The sequence below is a fragment of the Procambarus clarkii genome, chromosome 55, assembly GCF_040958095.1.
Source record: "Procambarus clarkii isolate CNS0578487 chromosome 55, FALCON_Pclarkii_2.0, whole genome shotgun sequence".
Taxonomy (NCBI): Eukaryota; Metazoa; Arthropoda; class Malacostraca; order Decapoda; family Cambaridae; genus Procambarus; species Procambarus clarkii.
In genome coordinates this window covers 19,109,605-19,127,001 of record NC_091204.1, presented here as the reverse complement: position 1 = coordinate 19,127,001, position 17,397 = coordinate 19,109,605, and the positions used below count along the sequence as shown (strand labels likewise).

The window sequence follows — 17,397 nt, the reverse complement described above, 5'->3', positions numbered from 1 at the left end:
GTATAGGTAGGTGAATGGATATATAGATAGGTAGATGGATGGATAGAAGGATGTGAGGATAGATGGCTACACAGATGTATGAATGGATAGATTGATGGAGGAATGGTTGGTTGGATAGATGGATAGATCTAGATATATCTAGATATATCTAGATATCCATATCTAGATATGGATAGATCAGAGTTCCCGGTATTATATGGATAATCTTTAACTATAACCACAGTTATGAACAGAAATAATAATTAAGACAGAACCCAAAAGCTGGAACCCCATATTCTCTGGTCTTCCTTGCATAAAAGGCAAACCGTTATTATTTGTATTTAGAGAACGTGAGATGAAGTATTTTAAGACACGTTTCATACATAACAAGAGAAGACCTCTCCAGAAATCCTTCCAAAGTTTTCTCCTGACAAATAATTCAGAGAGACACACGGGAAAATTATAGCTTAACAAAAGAATTGTAAATATGAAAATAGAAATGAGAAAGTATTAGAGCGTGATGATGGAGGAGGCCAGGTCACCATCTCTGTGGTGATGGAGGAGGCCAGGTCACCATCTCTGTGATGATGGAGGAGGCGGCCAGGTCACCATCTCTATGGTGATGGAGGAGGCCAGGTCACCATCTCTGTGGTGATGGAGGAGGCCAGGTCACCATCTCTGTGGTGATGGAGAAGGCCAGGTCACCATCTCTGTGATGATGGAGGAGGCGGCCAGGTCACCATCTCTATGGTGATGGAGGAGGCCAGGTCACCATCTCTGTGGTGATGGAGGAGGCCAGGTCACCATCTCTGTGATGATGGAGGAGGCGGCCAGGTCACCATCTCCGTGGTGATGGAGGAGGCCAGGTCACCATCTCCGTGGTGATGGAGGAGGCCAGGTCACCATCTCCGTGGTGATGGAGGAGGCTAGGTCACCATCTCTGTGGTGATGGAGGAGGCCAGGTCACCATCTCCGTGGTGATGGAGGAGGCCAGGTCACCATCTCCGTGGTGATGGAGGAGGCTAGGTCACCATCTCTGTGGTGATGGAGGAGGCCAGGTCACCATCTCCGTGGTGATGGAGGAGGCCAGGTCACCATCTCCGTGGGGCAGGTGCCTGGGGCCTCACAGCTCACCAGTACTGCCTCTCTCCGCCTCCGGTAGCGGGAACAATGTGACATAGCACCATTTTACACAAATACAAAAATGCACAAACAAAAGAAACACGAAAATAATAAGCAATCGAAAATATACGCGGGTCGTCGTTTCTGGCTTGAGAGAGTTCGGAGCGAGCTGGTATGTGTTTGTTCACTCTTACTGCTCCCTGCACAGGTAGACCTACTCAGTTTGTTTATCATTTGTAGGGTCAAAGGTCAGTAGCCAGGGTGTTTACCGTGTGAGCACCGGCTCCGCTCCCTGGTGCATCATACCTTCTTCAAGGCTTTACTCCAAGACAATTTGTTCGTAAAATTTCGGGGAAGATTGTAATATTACCTTTGTGGTTCACTTATGGTAACTTACGCAAGCTGATGACTCTCACTTACAAAGAAAGATGTCCATAGAATATAGTGGTTAGCACCTTTAGTCGGCCTGGGTTCGAACCCCGGACAGGAAAGAATGACTGGGACCCGTTTCTTGATTGCTCACACGTGTACAAAGCACTGATTACGAAATCTGTTGTAAAACAACAATTGCCAGAGAGTCTTTTGTAAAAGTCACGGCACTGAAGTGCCTAACCGATTTCTCTGTCTACCACCCCCCACCCCCCGCCGACCCTTTCTCAGTGGTATGCACATTAATTTATTTTCTTACCATCTTTCTCCAGTTAAGAAAAGGTTTCTCGTCTCCCTATTCCTCCGATATTACGCATCATTGACTCTCAGTTTCTTTATATGTAACCTTCTAAAAGTCGATCTCTATCCTTTAAATGTTATCAACTGTACCTACTCGCAAGCCAAAAAAAAAGCTTTCGTAATAAATCTTACTTATACCCTTCGTCCAAATTGACATAGAACTTGCCTTTTGAGAAAGAAGCACACTTCGTAGTTGAGACTCCTTCCCCTCCTGCATCCAATGGTGCTGGTGTTTAGTCACTCGCCTGGGGCTCGCTTGTCGTCTCTACTACCTTGGTGAAGCTGGCCTTATTATTAATAGCACACTTAAAGGACACAAAAAGAGGTGTCAAACTTGCTTACACGAACAATGCTCTCTTCTGGTGGGTCAGGCACTTCAATCATCTTATACCGGGATCGTCCAAGATAAATCTTTCTTGACATCTTCAATCTGCTCTCATACTCAACATGAACCTAAACCCGGACTTAGTTGCTGTTGACTCTTAAGTTTTTCAGTTCGTAGTTAAAGCCCCATTCATCTTAGCAAGTCTGATCACGGCAGCTGGGCTGTTGGCTCATTCTGGGCTGTTCCCATCTGGACCCAACCCCTCTTCCACATGTACATAGCAACTTAATAGATTTCTCACCAAATAGATCGCATTATTACCGGAATCAACCAATTCTTCAAAATTGTGGGTATTATTACAAATGAAAGCACCATAATATTGTCGTTATCTGACCATCAGCCTCGGTAGTTAGGAGAGCTGCGTAGGTTCAAATTTTTCTGGTTAGGCAAAACAGTTGCAATTTTTACGGAGTGTCAAGTGGTGAGAACGGGCTGATCTTCAAAATATATTTTTAAAGCTACTTATACCATTTGTGTCTATATCCGGCAACCTCTTTCACTTGAGTATCACTCTGTTGACAAACCAATCCTTCCTGAATCTGAATTCCTCTAGTTTATTGCCACTGTTAAGAGTTCGGATCTGATCTGTTAGTTTCAGGACCTGACTCGTATATACCCCTGGTGATTCCCCTCATCCACATCAAGACCTGGACTCAGTCTCCCCTAACCCTCCCTCTCTCCCGGTAATGCAGGCTAAGTCTCATAAAAGTCTCTCTGTACGGAAGCTCACAAACACCAGGAATCAGCCTGGTCATCTTAGTTTTTTTTGAAGGAATCGATGCTTCATTTGTAATACGGTAATCAAAATATGACGGCGTAGTGTAAGTGGCACGTCACCGACTTGCATATAATTGGAGGACGATATTTGTGTATTTATTGTTGACACTTCTGGTTATAAATTCAAGTATTCAATGTGTTTCCTTACACGTGCTGGTATATTGGTACCTAGATATCGGGTCACTATCATGAACAATACGCCACGCAAATCTGCTTCATCTATAATAGACAGAGCACTGTTAGTTCTCAGGTTAAGGACGTCGTCCATATCAACGTCAAACTGCATTTATAACTTTTCTCTTCAGTGTTGCGATACGATTTTTTTCTGGATTTAGGCTGAGTCCCCATTCGAGTTTGCTGTTCGCTCCACTTTCGGGTCACATGCAAACTTGCTGGTAATACCTTTCACCCCAGAACCTAGATCACTGTCAAGTTATGAACAACTAAGATCCTAAATCAGATCTGGGGCACACCACAAGTGGATATTTCTCTACTCTGACTTCACACCGTTGGAAACGGAGATCCAATTCAAAACGTTCTCTCCAATTCCGGGGGCCTCAATCTTAATGATTGTCCTCTTATTGGGTACAGTACCCAAGGCCTCACTCAGCTCAAGATGGGCTCCATTATAGTCGATGCTATTATCAATTGCCTTGAATATGTACACCAGACTTTGATACCAGCTTCTTGGTCCAGGTTAATGAAGGCTTCATGATAGTGTTTCTTCCCACAAGAAATAATAGCAAACGTTAGTCCTTAAAAGCAAAGTAGGAGATAAACTGAGGGAAGTGTTGAGTGTGTGAAGGTGCAGTGAGCACTGGTGTCGTCCAGGCTGTACACAACTCTGAATAATGGCCTCAATTTAGTGTTATTTGTGGCGTATATTCTCTCTGACGAGGATCATCACGTATGTCTATCTCTCTTGTTCTCTCTCTCTCTCTCTGGGGGTAAAAGATGCCGGAGAATTTTTTTTTTTTTTTTTTTTTTTTATTAACATATTAGGTACATCTGCATTAGTGCAGCTACCCTAGACTATATGAAGTGGAATACAGTGTGTCAAAAAGAAGCTAACTAGGTGATGCTAAAAAATCCCCATCACACAGGATGGTTAGTCATACAGAGGCATGTGATAAGCGGTCTGCACTGGCAGACTCCGGATGCATTTTGAGAATATCAACACCACAAGATTGAATAAGGTAGCAGTGGTAATACAAGTCCCCATCTCGCAGGATGGTTAGTCATACAGAGCCATGTGTTTAATAGCCTGCACTGGCAAATTTTGGGTATACTGTGAGGATATCTTCAAGAATACGAGAGTGAATAAAGTAATTGCAAAGCTCCAGGTACCTCATGCCAACTGGTCTGAAAGGTCTAATAACTGGGCATTCAGTGATGTAGTGCGGGAGATCATGCCGTAGCTCCTGCTCACAGAGTTTGCAACTGGAGTGCTCAGGATTGGGAGACCCGTCACCTGCAGCCACCTGCCACAGGTAACGGTAACCCAACCTGATCCTTGCAACCACTGTGTCGCACAGTCTAGTGGACGTTTTGTGCTGTCCATAGATGTAGGTTTCAGATCTGAACAAATCATAGCTTTTTATACTAGTACTTCCAGGTCGTTGGGAGTCAGTAAGTTCTTTTCTATCAGATCTGAATGATTGGACCAATACAGTTTTGACAGCAGAGATGGGGATACCTAGATCTAATTCAACTTCAAACTTGTTACACGCTAATTTGGCTGCAATGTCTGTCTCATTATGATGGGTTATATTTATGTGTGAAGGTATCCATACAAAGGAGATTCGAGACCCTTTACTCTGTGCATCAATTAGGTCATTTATAATTGGGAGTATGAGGTTCTTGCTGTCGATCTTCCAAGAGAAGTTTTCGATTGCTTGAAGAGCAGACTTTGAATCGCAGAATATTATTCCTCCTCCAATATTTTTTAATGTGCTGGTTGCTAAATGTAATGCTGCTAGTTCTGCTTGTGTGGAGGTCAGCCAGTTGTTTAACCTGACACTGACAGACTTTGTGCAAATATTATTTCTATAAAACCTACATGCCGCTGCAGTCCGTCCAGTAGAAGACTGGACTGAGCCGTCGGTGTAGACACAGTGCTCGTGAGATCTTAGACTCTCGATGGAGGAGGCAATTGTTTCAAGAGTGACAGCTTTGAGTAGAGCAAGATTCTCATTATCTTTCTTGGTGACAGGTGTGTATGATACTTGAATGGTGGGGTACAGATAAAGAGGAATATCAGAGACTGGTAGATTGCACTTAAAAGGAATGGTAAGTTTAATGAGATTGTAAGCATTGTTTCTCAGCCAATTATCATAAAAGGAGTGAGTTGGTATGTCGGCACCAGTCAAAAGGGTGTTAACAGCACTAAATAATTTGTCTCTGAGCAATGCAGGAGATGTAGGATCTCTCATGACTTTAAGACAGAAGGTAGTGTTAACTTGCATTATTCTCTCTAGTATGGTTGGAAACTTCAGTTCTTCCCTCATGTTGATGATTCTTGTGCATCTTGGGGCACCAAGAATTATCCTCATGGCCTCGTTCTGTATTACTTCAAGTTTGTCCAACACAAAGGAGGGGAAATTAATTAAATGCAGAGCATTATAATCAACGAGAGATCTAACAAACATCATATAGAATAGTCTAGCATATTTAATATTGATACCAATATTCTTACCAGTAAGTGTTCTCAATGGTTTTAGTCTTTCTTTTAACCTACGGTGTAGATCATTTACAATGTCACTGTTAATACCAACTCCAAGGTATTTGTGCTGCCCACACGTTTCAATGTTCTGGCTGTTGACCTTGAAAGCTATAGGGACATGAGTTTTCTCTTTGGGATGGAGAACTCTGGATTTAGTTATAGAGATAACAAGACCACATTCAATGCTTTTAGCAGCGAATGAATCAAGTAGAGCTTGCAGTCTAGTTTGGGAATTTGCAACAATGCATATATCATCGGCATAACAAATGACGGCTTCGTCAGGTAGTGTGGGAATATCAATTGTTAATTTGTGCATCAGAACATTGAACAGTGTGGGACTTAGCACTCCACCCTGGGGTGTACCCAACTCAAAGGGTGCACAGAGTTTACTTTTGACCCCCTTGAAAAGGACTGAGGCGGTTATGTTACTCAGGTACCCCCTGAGCCATGTCAACAGTCATCCCTTAACTCCAAAAGAGGCTAGCTGTTCTAGGATTATTTCTTTGTTTGCTGTATCAAAAGCAGTTTGGAGATCAATAAATGCCGCCTGAGAGTTTGGTCCCCCTCTGATAAAATACTCAGCAAAGCAAGTTTGTGTGCTTCTTCCAGGAAGGAAACCATACAGGTTAGGGGCAAGGTGGGGCTTGATTTGAAACATTAGTCTGTCGAGAATAATTCTCTCAAGAACTTTGCACATGCACGACGTCAGAGAAATGGGTCTAAATTTTTGTGAATTAGGCTTGGGTATGGGTATTATGAGTCCCTGTGTCCAGCGGTCAGGTAAAACACCCTGCCTTAGACTTTGATTAAACAATTCTAGCAAAGGGCTATTTGGCAGCTCAGCAAGTACCCTCATGGTGTTGTATGTGATGCCATCCTCTCCAGGAGAGGTAGCCTTACCTTTCTTGAGTGCATTTTTAATTTCAAAGGGGGTTATGCCATAGTTATCATCAGGCCCTATTTCACTACAGGCAATTTCAATATTGAAGTTACGATTTATTTTAGTACATTCAACATTACTGATTAACACTCTATGGACAAAGAAACCCAAATTTCATAATTCACAGTCGCTCATATCCAAATATGAGCATACAAAATAGGCACAGTTGCTTTCACCTGATGCACCTGTCCACCTAGCAGTAAACAGGTACCTGGACGTTAGACAGTTCCTACGGGCTGCATTCTGGAGATGAGTATGTATGTGTTACATAGAAATATATGTAGTAAATATGATGGGTCGGGAGTCAGTACATTAGACAACCGACGGTTAATAAGGCGGGGTCCCAGAGCTAGCAGCTCGATTGTGTAGGCATAAACATAAAACCAGTAAACACAGCAATTCACATGAGGGGAAAATATAAGGAAATCAGAGCCAATGAGTTAAACGTAGATGATAGAAAGTGCCTAAAGGTTGCAGAAACATGGCTGCCTATTGGAATTGCCAATTACCAGAGCTAAGTGAAAAATGGGAGAGAACTTCTTAAGTTGGGAGAAAGAGTACGGAAAACTCATACAAAAGGGGCAGTTATTAATAACAAGCAATTTCACGAGAGGTTAAAAAGTACAGAGGACAAATTCTTACCTTTCTCTTATTCTTACCTGTCTCTAATTTTTACATTTGTCTTATTCTTACATTTGTCTTATTCTTACCTTTCTCTTATTCTTACATTTGTCTTATTCTTACATTTCTCTTATTCTTACATTTCTCTTATTCTTACATTTCTCTTATTCTTACATTTCTCTCATTCTTACCACCTTTCACTTCATACTCTTACCTGTCTCTAATTTTTACATTTGTCTTATTCTTACATTTGTCTTATTCTTACCTTTCTCTTATTCTTACATTTGTCTTATTCTTACATTTCTCTTATTCTTACATTTCTCTTATTCTTACATTTCTCTCATTCTTACCACCTTTCACTTCATACTCTTACCATGTAATGTTTGTCCCTTTAACTCTCTTTCAATTACATATGATAATGATCCAGGACGGATCGAAACGTCATTTGTTCTTTATTTTCCGACGTGTGGGTTATCATAAACCCATACAACTATCATAAAATACTGAACAATTTGCCGGATGTTGATCCGGACAATTTCTTCAAAAAGTTATATGTAACACAAACAAAGAGCAACGGTTTCAAGCTCAACAAGCCACAATGTAGGACTGAGAACAGATGCTTTGTCACCCACAGAGTTATAAACCCATGGAACTTCCTACCCGCCGAAGCCGTAAATACCAAAACTCTGTTAAGTTTTAAAACACAACTGGCAAAGACCATAAGGGCAAACAGTGGAACCTTCGACAAGCCGCCGGCTTCCTGTCCTCGTCGTGGGCAATGGTTATGGCCACAGCCGCATGTTAATTACAACAACGCAGGAGCTGAGAACACGTACACAGGTCTCTTGGTGCTCGGATATATCACAAAGTCCTTAGGAAAAACAAAAATAAGAGAGATGGATGAATTGTGGCGCCGTAGTTATCGCAGTCGGCTCACAACCGATTAGACCCAAGATGACTCTCAGACAGTCCGAGACGTTTGAATGAATCTTATATCTGATGCTCTGTTCATTATCAGTAAATAAATACTTGAAGTCAATGGTGCAAGATGTTATCCCTCACAAGGATGACGTTGTGATACGTAAGGAAGAACGTTGCTATGAATCATACTGCACGCGTGTTGATTAATAATGGAGTATTTTAATGCTGCGCAGGACGGGATCCACCTCATCGACTTTATAAGATTCTGCAGCGCAGATGAGCACTTGAAACCTCCGCTGTTATAATAATGTCCAGGCCCGGGAGAATCATGTATTATACTGAATATATTACTGTCTCTGTTGTATCATCAACATGTATGTTATATCCACTTTTGTAGAGGGAATTATTGTTCACCTCAGGAGTAAAATAAATCGCGTTTGCCACTGAGATAAGATAATGATTATAATAAATCATTATTTACAAATCGAAGGGCGATTGTATAACAAGCTTCTTGTAATGAAGACGCATATGTGTGGACCGGAAATAACCGATTGTTTTATAGTACGAGGTTTTCAGAATCTCATTTCTTCCATTACCATCCCATTTCCATTTAAGATACCTCTGCTCAAACCTGACCCCACCCTATTCGCTTGTTGCACTATTCTGACCCCATACCATCCACTTGTTGCACTAACCAGACCCGACCCCATCCTTTTGTTGCAACATCAATTATTTGTCTTGAGCAGTGTTCAATTGCTTTTGCAACTTAATATCTTTCCTTGGATCAGCCTGTCATTATCTTTTCATCTGCCAGAGTGGCCTCCATTCTCTCGCTCACCAACACAATGTCTCTCAGCGACCCGGTGTGACCTCCGGGCGCCTCCAGCCTCACTCTCGCATCACGCTGGTCAGTGTGCGTCTGGCACACCCACACACGAGAGGCACGGATCTCGGCAGTGTAAAGCCAGGCGAACTGTGCAGTCACACACCCCTGGATTACTGCCCTTGCCACTGCTCCGCCACGCCGCTCGCCCCCACCACGCCGCCCGCCTCCACCACGCCGCCCGCCTCTACCACGCCACACACCTCCACCACGCTACACACCTCCACAACGCCACACACCTCCACCACGCCACACACCTCCACAACACCACACACCTCCACAACACCACACACCTCCGCACCACACACCTCCACGCCATATCACTCGCCTCCACCACAGAGGACAAAAACAAACTTAAGAAACTTCAGAGAATAGCAACAGGTCGAGTGCCAGCATTAAGAGGACGAAGCTACGGGGACACAGGTTCAGGAAGTCAAACCTCACAACCTCAGAGAAGCGAAGGAAGAGATGGAACTCGCACGAAGGAGAAGGACAAGGTCGACAAGCCAAGCCTCGTGTCCTGTCCGGGTGATCAACAAGTAGAACGTTGGACTCACGTGGTGGCACATGTGTTGACCCTCATTCATCGACTGCATATTACCAGCACTAAACTCAGCAGCAGTTTTCAACAGCAGCGTCAACATGCTTGCAGATGTGCATCTTGTCCAAGTGTAACTGGACTCCAACGGCCAGACCATCTTGTGCAGCGGCGCTGTACACACACATTCACTCCTGATAGCTAGCGCGTAGCCAGCACATTTATATTTTTTTAATAAAAAGAAAAGGCCAAAGCTGTTTCGTACTGCATTCCTTCCCACTACAAGAGCGCTACAACCCACACAACCCCAACTCGTAGTAGAAATGCACAGAAAGGAGAAGTTGTGGAAGCCACCTCAATGCATAACTTGAAGAAAAGCTTTGACAATAACTTGACAAATAAAACACACCAGATCCAACATAGGTAGCGAGGCATAGAACAGCTATAGATCTCACTCCGCCTGAAGTCATTCTTAGGTAAGCACTCTGCCACACTTCAGATCCCTTAAACTCCGCCACACCTCTACCACAGCCACATCATAGTTAGTACTAAATGCGGTTTATATCGTCACTCTCTCGCTGGAAAATATCAGTAAGTAAACTTAAGCTTAGATGATGCCACAGTCTGCAAAGCTTGAGTGAAATGAATTGACAAGGATAACATATATAACGAAATAATGAAAGCTTGACACAGACTTCGAGATAACCCGCGTAAGGACAACCGCTCCGTCATCATTACCGGGAGCACCAACAATTAATTTCCCAAGTTACATTATTGTATCGTGGGGCGAGTCTGGGGTGGCGGCTGGGCGAGCCATAGGGTGGCGGCGGGGCGAGCCATAGGGTGGCGGCGGGGCGAGTCATAGGGTGGCGGGGGGGCTAGCCATAGATGGTGGCGGCGGGGCGAGCCAGGGATAGTGGCGGCGGGGCGAGCCAGGGATAGTGGCGGCGGGGCGAGCCAGGGATAGTGGCGGCGGGGCGAGCCAGGGATAGTGGCGGCGGGGCGAGCCAGGGATAGTGGCGGCGGGGCGAGCCAGGGATAGTGGCGGCGGGGCGAGCCAGGGATAGTGGCGGCGGGGCGAGCCAGGGATAGTGGCGGCGGGGCGAGCCAGGGTTAGTGGCGGCGGGGCGAGCCAGGGATAGTGGCGGCGGGGCGAGCCAGGGATAGTGGCGGCGGGGCGAGCCAGGGATAGTGGCGGCGGGGCGAGCCAGGGATAGTGGCGGCGGGGCGAGCCAGGGATAGTGGCGGCGGGGCGAGCCAGGGATAGTGGCGGCGGGGCGAGCCAGGGATAGTGGCGGCGGGGCGAGCCAGGGATAGTGGCGGCGGGGCGAGCCAGGGATAGTGGCGACGGGGCGAGCCAGGGATAGTGGCGGCGGGGCGAGCCACTACCGAGAGTGGGCCAGATTATTTCACCGAAATAATCTACATGCATACTGACAACAGAAGACTGGACATCAGCGAGGCCCTACACATCGAAAAGTCAAGATCAGCAATCAACAACCAGTTATAACACACACATTTTATATATATATTTATATATATAAATATAAATATATATATATATATATATATATATATATATATATATATATATATATATATATATATATATAGAGGGAGAGAGCGATGGTGCTGTGTAATATCAGCTGTGTATCAGCAGGTGCTGTGTAATATCAGTGGGTGCTGCGTAAGCCACCCTCTTCCACAATCCTGCAGTCATAACAACAGCACTGTTAATTTAAATGAAATAAGGTATCTAGCTCATTCGAGTATGTTGAAAATATGTTTGTAAAAATTTATATGGTTTGAAAGCTTTTAAATATATTGTTTTTCCATTTAAAATATTAAACGGCATATTAAAGTTTTCGTTGTATTGCGTCCAAATGTATACGAGGGGTGGCGGCCCGCGGGGGGCGTGCGACGGCTGCCAGACCCACACTCCCTTATTACTTCACATTAAAGTAATAGACGCAATTCTCGCTTCTTGCGCTGCTCATTAAATAAAATAGAGTTAGGATAACTGCCTGATGCTCAGCACGAGCCTGACTGTGATGTAAGTTAACCAGGGTGACTGAAACGGCTTGCTCCTGTTGCATACTTGACCCTGGATAAGGTGGAGACTTTAACATGCAGCTTCCAGTCAGTCTTAAAATAATAATCTAGAACGCTCAGTGCTCAGCGCTGCCAACTCACCATCAATTGATCCGTGTCTTAAGTGTTTAGAAAAGTTTGGAGAAATATCTTTACCATCAATTGTCAGGTTCGTTCATAAATAAAACGAAACTGGGTGTCAGTTGATTCTTGAGAAACGGACCCCGGGCGATAGCAAGGAACAAAAACCAGCATCTGAGAAAGGAACAACAATGTAAAAGTACAGCCTCCAAGATAATCTGTAAAAATATAATGAAAATAACACTATAAGTGGAGAGCTGCTTAGAATAACACAGGAGACATCCATGGAAGAGGCCTCTTTACAGAGCGCGTTTTTAGCATGATTCCATTAGAGTTGTGTCCTGCAGGCATCAGATGCATTGGAAGTCACCGTGCCCCTTTCTTTATGTATTCCAGTAAATTGTTATGTAGAGCATGACTCGAACTTCAAGTTCGAGCCAACTGTATGGCTCGAACTTCACTCGAAACACCAACCAGCAGCTCTATCTTGTTGCTCCAGCACCTCGTCCCATCATCAAGAACAAGTTCAACAGTTACAAGAATAGCGTATGCTAAAGAACATGAAATATACAGCTCCATAAGCCCTGTCGTGAGGCTATGATAAGAAAACAATCACAATGTCTGTGTGATGAGGATTACTTGACTATAAATAGTACGAAGCAACAGGAAAAATTGAGGTGCAAAACAGTGGCCAACAGACATCTGTTTACAACAACAGAAGGGAAGGGAATTAAGTGATAGCACCAAGCCATTATACTATATAGCACTGGCAAGGGGTGTTGGATATTTCCAACATCGAATACAGCATTGTTGTATTCTCATTACTTATTACTAACCATACTTAATACTGTAGTAAGTAAAATTAACAACTCGTAGAATTCTCCTGTACTAATAATTCATCTGTGCCTTAGGCTAGAATTCTCACGTCACCTGACGCCAGTATTGCGTCAGATTTCTTTACAGTAAAACACATTATATTCAATTTGTGTGAGAATTAAATACGATTCTCCATAATTAAAGCATTCTGTATGACAACTGATTGCAGACGAATTGTTCTCTAACTAAAAGCCGAATAGAGCGTTAGAATCATTGCGTCTCCCTCGCGGTAGTGTTAACGTCATCAATGAATGCCATGGGGAGACATTAATTCCTCTCCCTTATATATTTACTATTCTTATATAGGTAAATAATAATATTTCGTTCCTCTAAATAATAAACCCGTCCAGTCTTTGGAGTTTCAAGCGCGAATGCGAGAAATATTAATGTTCATGCCAATAATTTGTGTAATGAACGTCGACTCGGCGTGGGTGGAGGGACGCGACGCCATCCCCAGAGTCGGTGAGGCGCTCGGGAAGAGTACACGTGGGGAACCGAAGAGAAGCAGACCTACTCTTACCGTACTCACAAAAGACGCCATTGTCCAGCAAATAGGACACGTGTGTCTATCCACAGATGAAAGCCGCCACTGTGAGGCGTGAACGACCTTGCAGATAATATCTTCAACTAGTGCTGGTGTTAAATAAGGGCCCCTAGACTTGGTTCCTGACGACACGTGATCAGCCAGCTTGAAACGCATCAATCCATAGGTTCACTGGAGCCTGAGATGCGTAATTACGGCAATCTTAATACTTACACAGTGCCCACAGTTAAGTACTTTTATTTGATGCATCATTTATAAGTGTATTAATGGCAGGGTGATTGCCCGTCACGCGGCAAGACAACACCTAATAACAGGTGATTAGAATTCTATCTGTAGATATCAATAATCTTGAATATGTATTGAGTAGTTAAATCAATTGCTACTGGTATTCATTTATCTTGCAGCTCGAGAGACGAATTCCTCATGCTGTCTTCTCCATGCTAACCGTGTCATTCGTCGGTGTATCAGACTTGGAGATTAAGAGGACTGCCAGGGTTATCTAAAGGAATCTATTACCAGCTAAGGCTTATTTCTTTTATTCATAACTTTGCAATTTGATACATTCAGAATGTACAACATAATGTGTGATTTACTGTAACTCATTATTATGCTCATATTCATGTTCTTCTTTGTATGAATAATATTATATTCAACATTAATTATAGGATTAGATTATTATTAATAGAATTAGTGAACGAACCACACTGATTCCTGGACGTACTGACCTCCAGTAATAACCCCCAATGTAGGTGTTTGAGGTTTGGTTTTAATAATACAGCCCATTAATTATTCTTATGATCATACCTTCTAGTCATATCCATAGTCACTGGTTTTCTCTAGAATTTTATCTAATGATCTGAAATTCTCAGTTTCCCTCTTTACTTTAAAAGCGGGTGGTCCTTCGTAATTTAATTTACTACTTTAATTATTAATTAATCAGAATCAAACCCAAATATCCCACAAGGGGGTCAGGGTAAGGATTTGGGATGGGACGGGAGAAGGAATGGTGCCCAATCACTTTGACGGTCGGAGATTTAACCCCGACCGGCATGAAGTGAGACCGTCGCTCTACCTTCCAGCCCAAATGATTGGGCTTACAACAACAGAGCAGAAAAAAACATCACCAGCTGCACAAGTCCACTAGCAAGAGAATGGGCCGACATATTACACCATAACAAAATCAACAGTAAAAGTAGCAAGAAATCCCAAGCGCAACTTCCCAGCTCCAATAACGGTAAGAACAGTCCCAATAACATAATAGAATTTCTGACTGTAACCTCCACAGCAGCAGCAGCAGCAGCGGCCGGGCAGGTCTTACCATCGGCCAGCAGCGACATCCGGCAGCACTTACAGGAGAGGATGCCGGCCAGGAAGTTGCTCCCTGCACTTTATTAATGTGTAATGCGGCCGCTGCCGGGACTGGGGCTAAAATGTTCTCAGCCACGAGAGCTACACTTTCCGCAACGCCGCCGCTCAAATGGGAGTCAATGGCTCGATTGAAACGCGTCTCTGATACATAAACCAGGAAGATAATGGTAGCTGGCGAGGCGCTATTGCAAGTGGAGGCCAGATGTAACGTTCTTACAAGTGCTGCAGCGTTCAGCTGGCCCTCCAAGTGGTGAACAATACAAACTTTTAAGAGGAGTGATAAAGGAGGTGTACACGCAAGTGGCAGAATATTGTACTTTACGAATGATAGTGACTATATGATCTAGCAAGTGGTAGAGGTACAGACCTTACTACGAACAGATTCTTCACCTAATGGGCTCGCTAGGAGACGTGCCAACCGGTTCACTTGCCAGTAATATAGACCTGGAAGAGAGCATTGCTGCTATGATTCGTTACTTCTAAATATTGCTTAGAAGAAATTTTGACTTTATTGCTGAAAATAAATGTTGAAATTTAAAAAGGGAAATACATAATTTTGAGCGTTTAGTACCAGAATGGGAAAGATAATTTGGACAAAACATGATTTGGCGTTGTAGAAGTGTGTTGCCGAAGGGTTAAAGTGTTGCAGAAATGGCAGTGTGTTGCAGAAGGGGCAGTGTGTTGCAGAAGGGGCAGTGTTGCAGAAGGGAAAGTGTGTTGCAGAGTGTTGCAGAAGGGGCAGAGTGTTGTAAACGTAATTGCCTACAATACCAGTAAAGAAATGGTGTTGTATCACTGAAGATCTGCTTTAGTGAGAGCTGCAGGAATGATGCAGTGTTGCATCAGTGAAGGAATGTTGCAACAGTGATGAAGGCTTGCATCATTTATGGCATGTTGCTGCGGTGAGCGAACACGAGTATCATTGGCGGACAGAAATTAAAACCTAAAACACTTCTCTTTGCACCATGAAGGGGCCCCAGCCTTAGCTACTGCACCATCATGGGCCCCCTGCCTTAGCTACTGCACAGTGATGGGGCCCCTGCCTTAGCTTCTGCCCCATGAAGGGGCCCCAGCCTTAGCTACTGCACCATCATGGGCACCCTGCCTTAGCTTCTGCACCGTGATGGGGCCCCTGCCTTAGCTTCTGCACCATGATGGGGTCCCAGCCTTAGTTTGACAGGTATGACCTTCAATACCGAACTCTGTCAGTCACGAGATAAGCAAGTATGACGGGCAGTACCGAGCACTGTCATTCATGAGGTAATGAAGTATGACGGGCAGTACCGAGCACTGTCGTTCATGAGGTAATGAAGTATGACGGGCAGCACATAACTGTGGATGATGAAGCATCATGTAATTCACTGTTTTACTTCCCAAGCACCTATAAGACTCTTGCAGCGGAAGAGGATTTTACATCTGAGCTCAGATCGGGTTTTCAGCTTGAACTCTTTACAAGGAAATAACGCACGCTTGACATGCCCTCACGCTCAGCCCAGCTTGTGGTCGCCCACCTGCTGAGACAGGTGCTCGCCCACCTGCTGACACACAAATATGCTCTCTTATTGTCACAGAAAATTGTTGCCGAGCAGCAGCGGAGTTCCGGCGTGTCGCGACACTGAGGCTGGCAGCCGGAGGGCGGACACGTAGTGCGTGTCTAATTGCTCGTGTCGACTCCCGCGGCAAGTGCTTATACTTTCTTTGTCCATCTCACTCTTCCCTGAAAAAGTTTTTTTCTGGTTTTTGGTCAAACAATCACAGTCCATAAAGGTTAAATTGATTGACATGTCTGCTGCAGCGTGTGCTTGAAGTTAAAATGTTAGTAAATAACATGGTTAGCAAGTAACTGTTAGTAAATAACATGGTTAAAAAGTAAACAATGTGCATTGTCTTATTACTAGAACAACGCGCTGAGTACTAACGGACGGGAATACCATCTGGGAGTAGAGTGCAAGCTCTGCACTTCACAACATGGAGCACTGTGGCCAGGGCATGAAGCACTGTGGCCTGGGCATGAAGCACTGTGGCCTGGGCATGAAGCACTGTGGGCTGGGCATGAAGCACTGTGGCCTGGGCATGAAGCACTGTGGCCTGGGCATGTAGTACTGTGGCTAGGGCATGAAGCACTGTGGCCTGGGCATGAAGCACTGTGGCCTGGGCATGAAGCACTGTGGCTAGGGCATGAAGCACTGTGGCCTGGGCATGAAGCACTGTGGCCTGGGCATGAAGCACTGTGGCCTGGGCATGAAGCACTGTGGCCTGGGCATGAAGCACTGTGGCCTGGGCATGAAGCACTGTGGGCTGGGCATGAAGCACTGTGGGCTGGGCATGAAGCACTGTGGCTAGGGCATGAAGCACTGTGGCTAGGGCATGAAGCACTGTGGCTAGGGCATGAAGCACTGTGGCTAGGGCATGAAGTACTGTGGCTAGGGCATGAAGCACTGTGGCCTGGGCATGAAGCACTGTGGCCTGGGCATGAAGCACTGTGGCCTGGGCATGAAGCACTGTGGCCTGGGCATGAAGCACTGTGGGCTGGGCATGAAGCACTGTGGCTAGGGCATGAAGTACTGTGGCTAGGGCATGAAGTACTGTGGCTAGGGCATGAAGCACTGTGGCTAGGGCATGAAGCACTGTGGCTAGGGCATGAAGCACTGTGGCTAGGGCATGGAGTACTGTGGCTAGGGCATGGAGTACTGTGGCTAGGACATGGAGTACTGTGGCTAGGGCATGAAGTACTGTGGCTAGGGCATGAAGCACTGTGGCTAGGGCATGAAGCACTGTGGCTAGGGCATGACGCACTGTGGCTAGGGCATGAAGCACTGT

At 44.7% G+C, this 17,397-nt stretch overlaps 1 protein-coding gene across 1 annotated transcript in view; it reads right to left on the bottom strand.

Annotated features, from left to right (window-relative positions):
- LOC123756144 (hepatitis A virus cellular receptor 1-like) overlaps nt 1-15,927 on the bottom strand; it is a 75,663-nt gene extending 59,736 nt beyond the window's left edge. The window contains exons 1-2 of the mRNA XM_045739203.1: nt 15,818-15,927; nt 15,009-15,091 (exon numbers count right to left, since the gene is read on the bottom strand). Of these exons, the coding sequence (XP_045595159.1) occupies nt 15,009-15,091; nt 15,818-15,927 (193 nt within the window). The remainder of the gene's footprint in view (nt 1-15,008; nt 15,092-15,817) is intronic.
- Between the last annotated feature and the right edge of the window lie 1,470 nt (nt 15,928-17,397).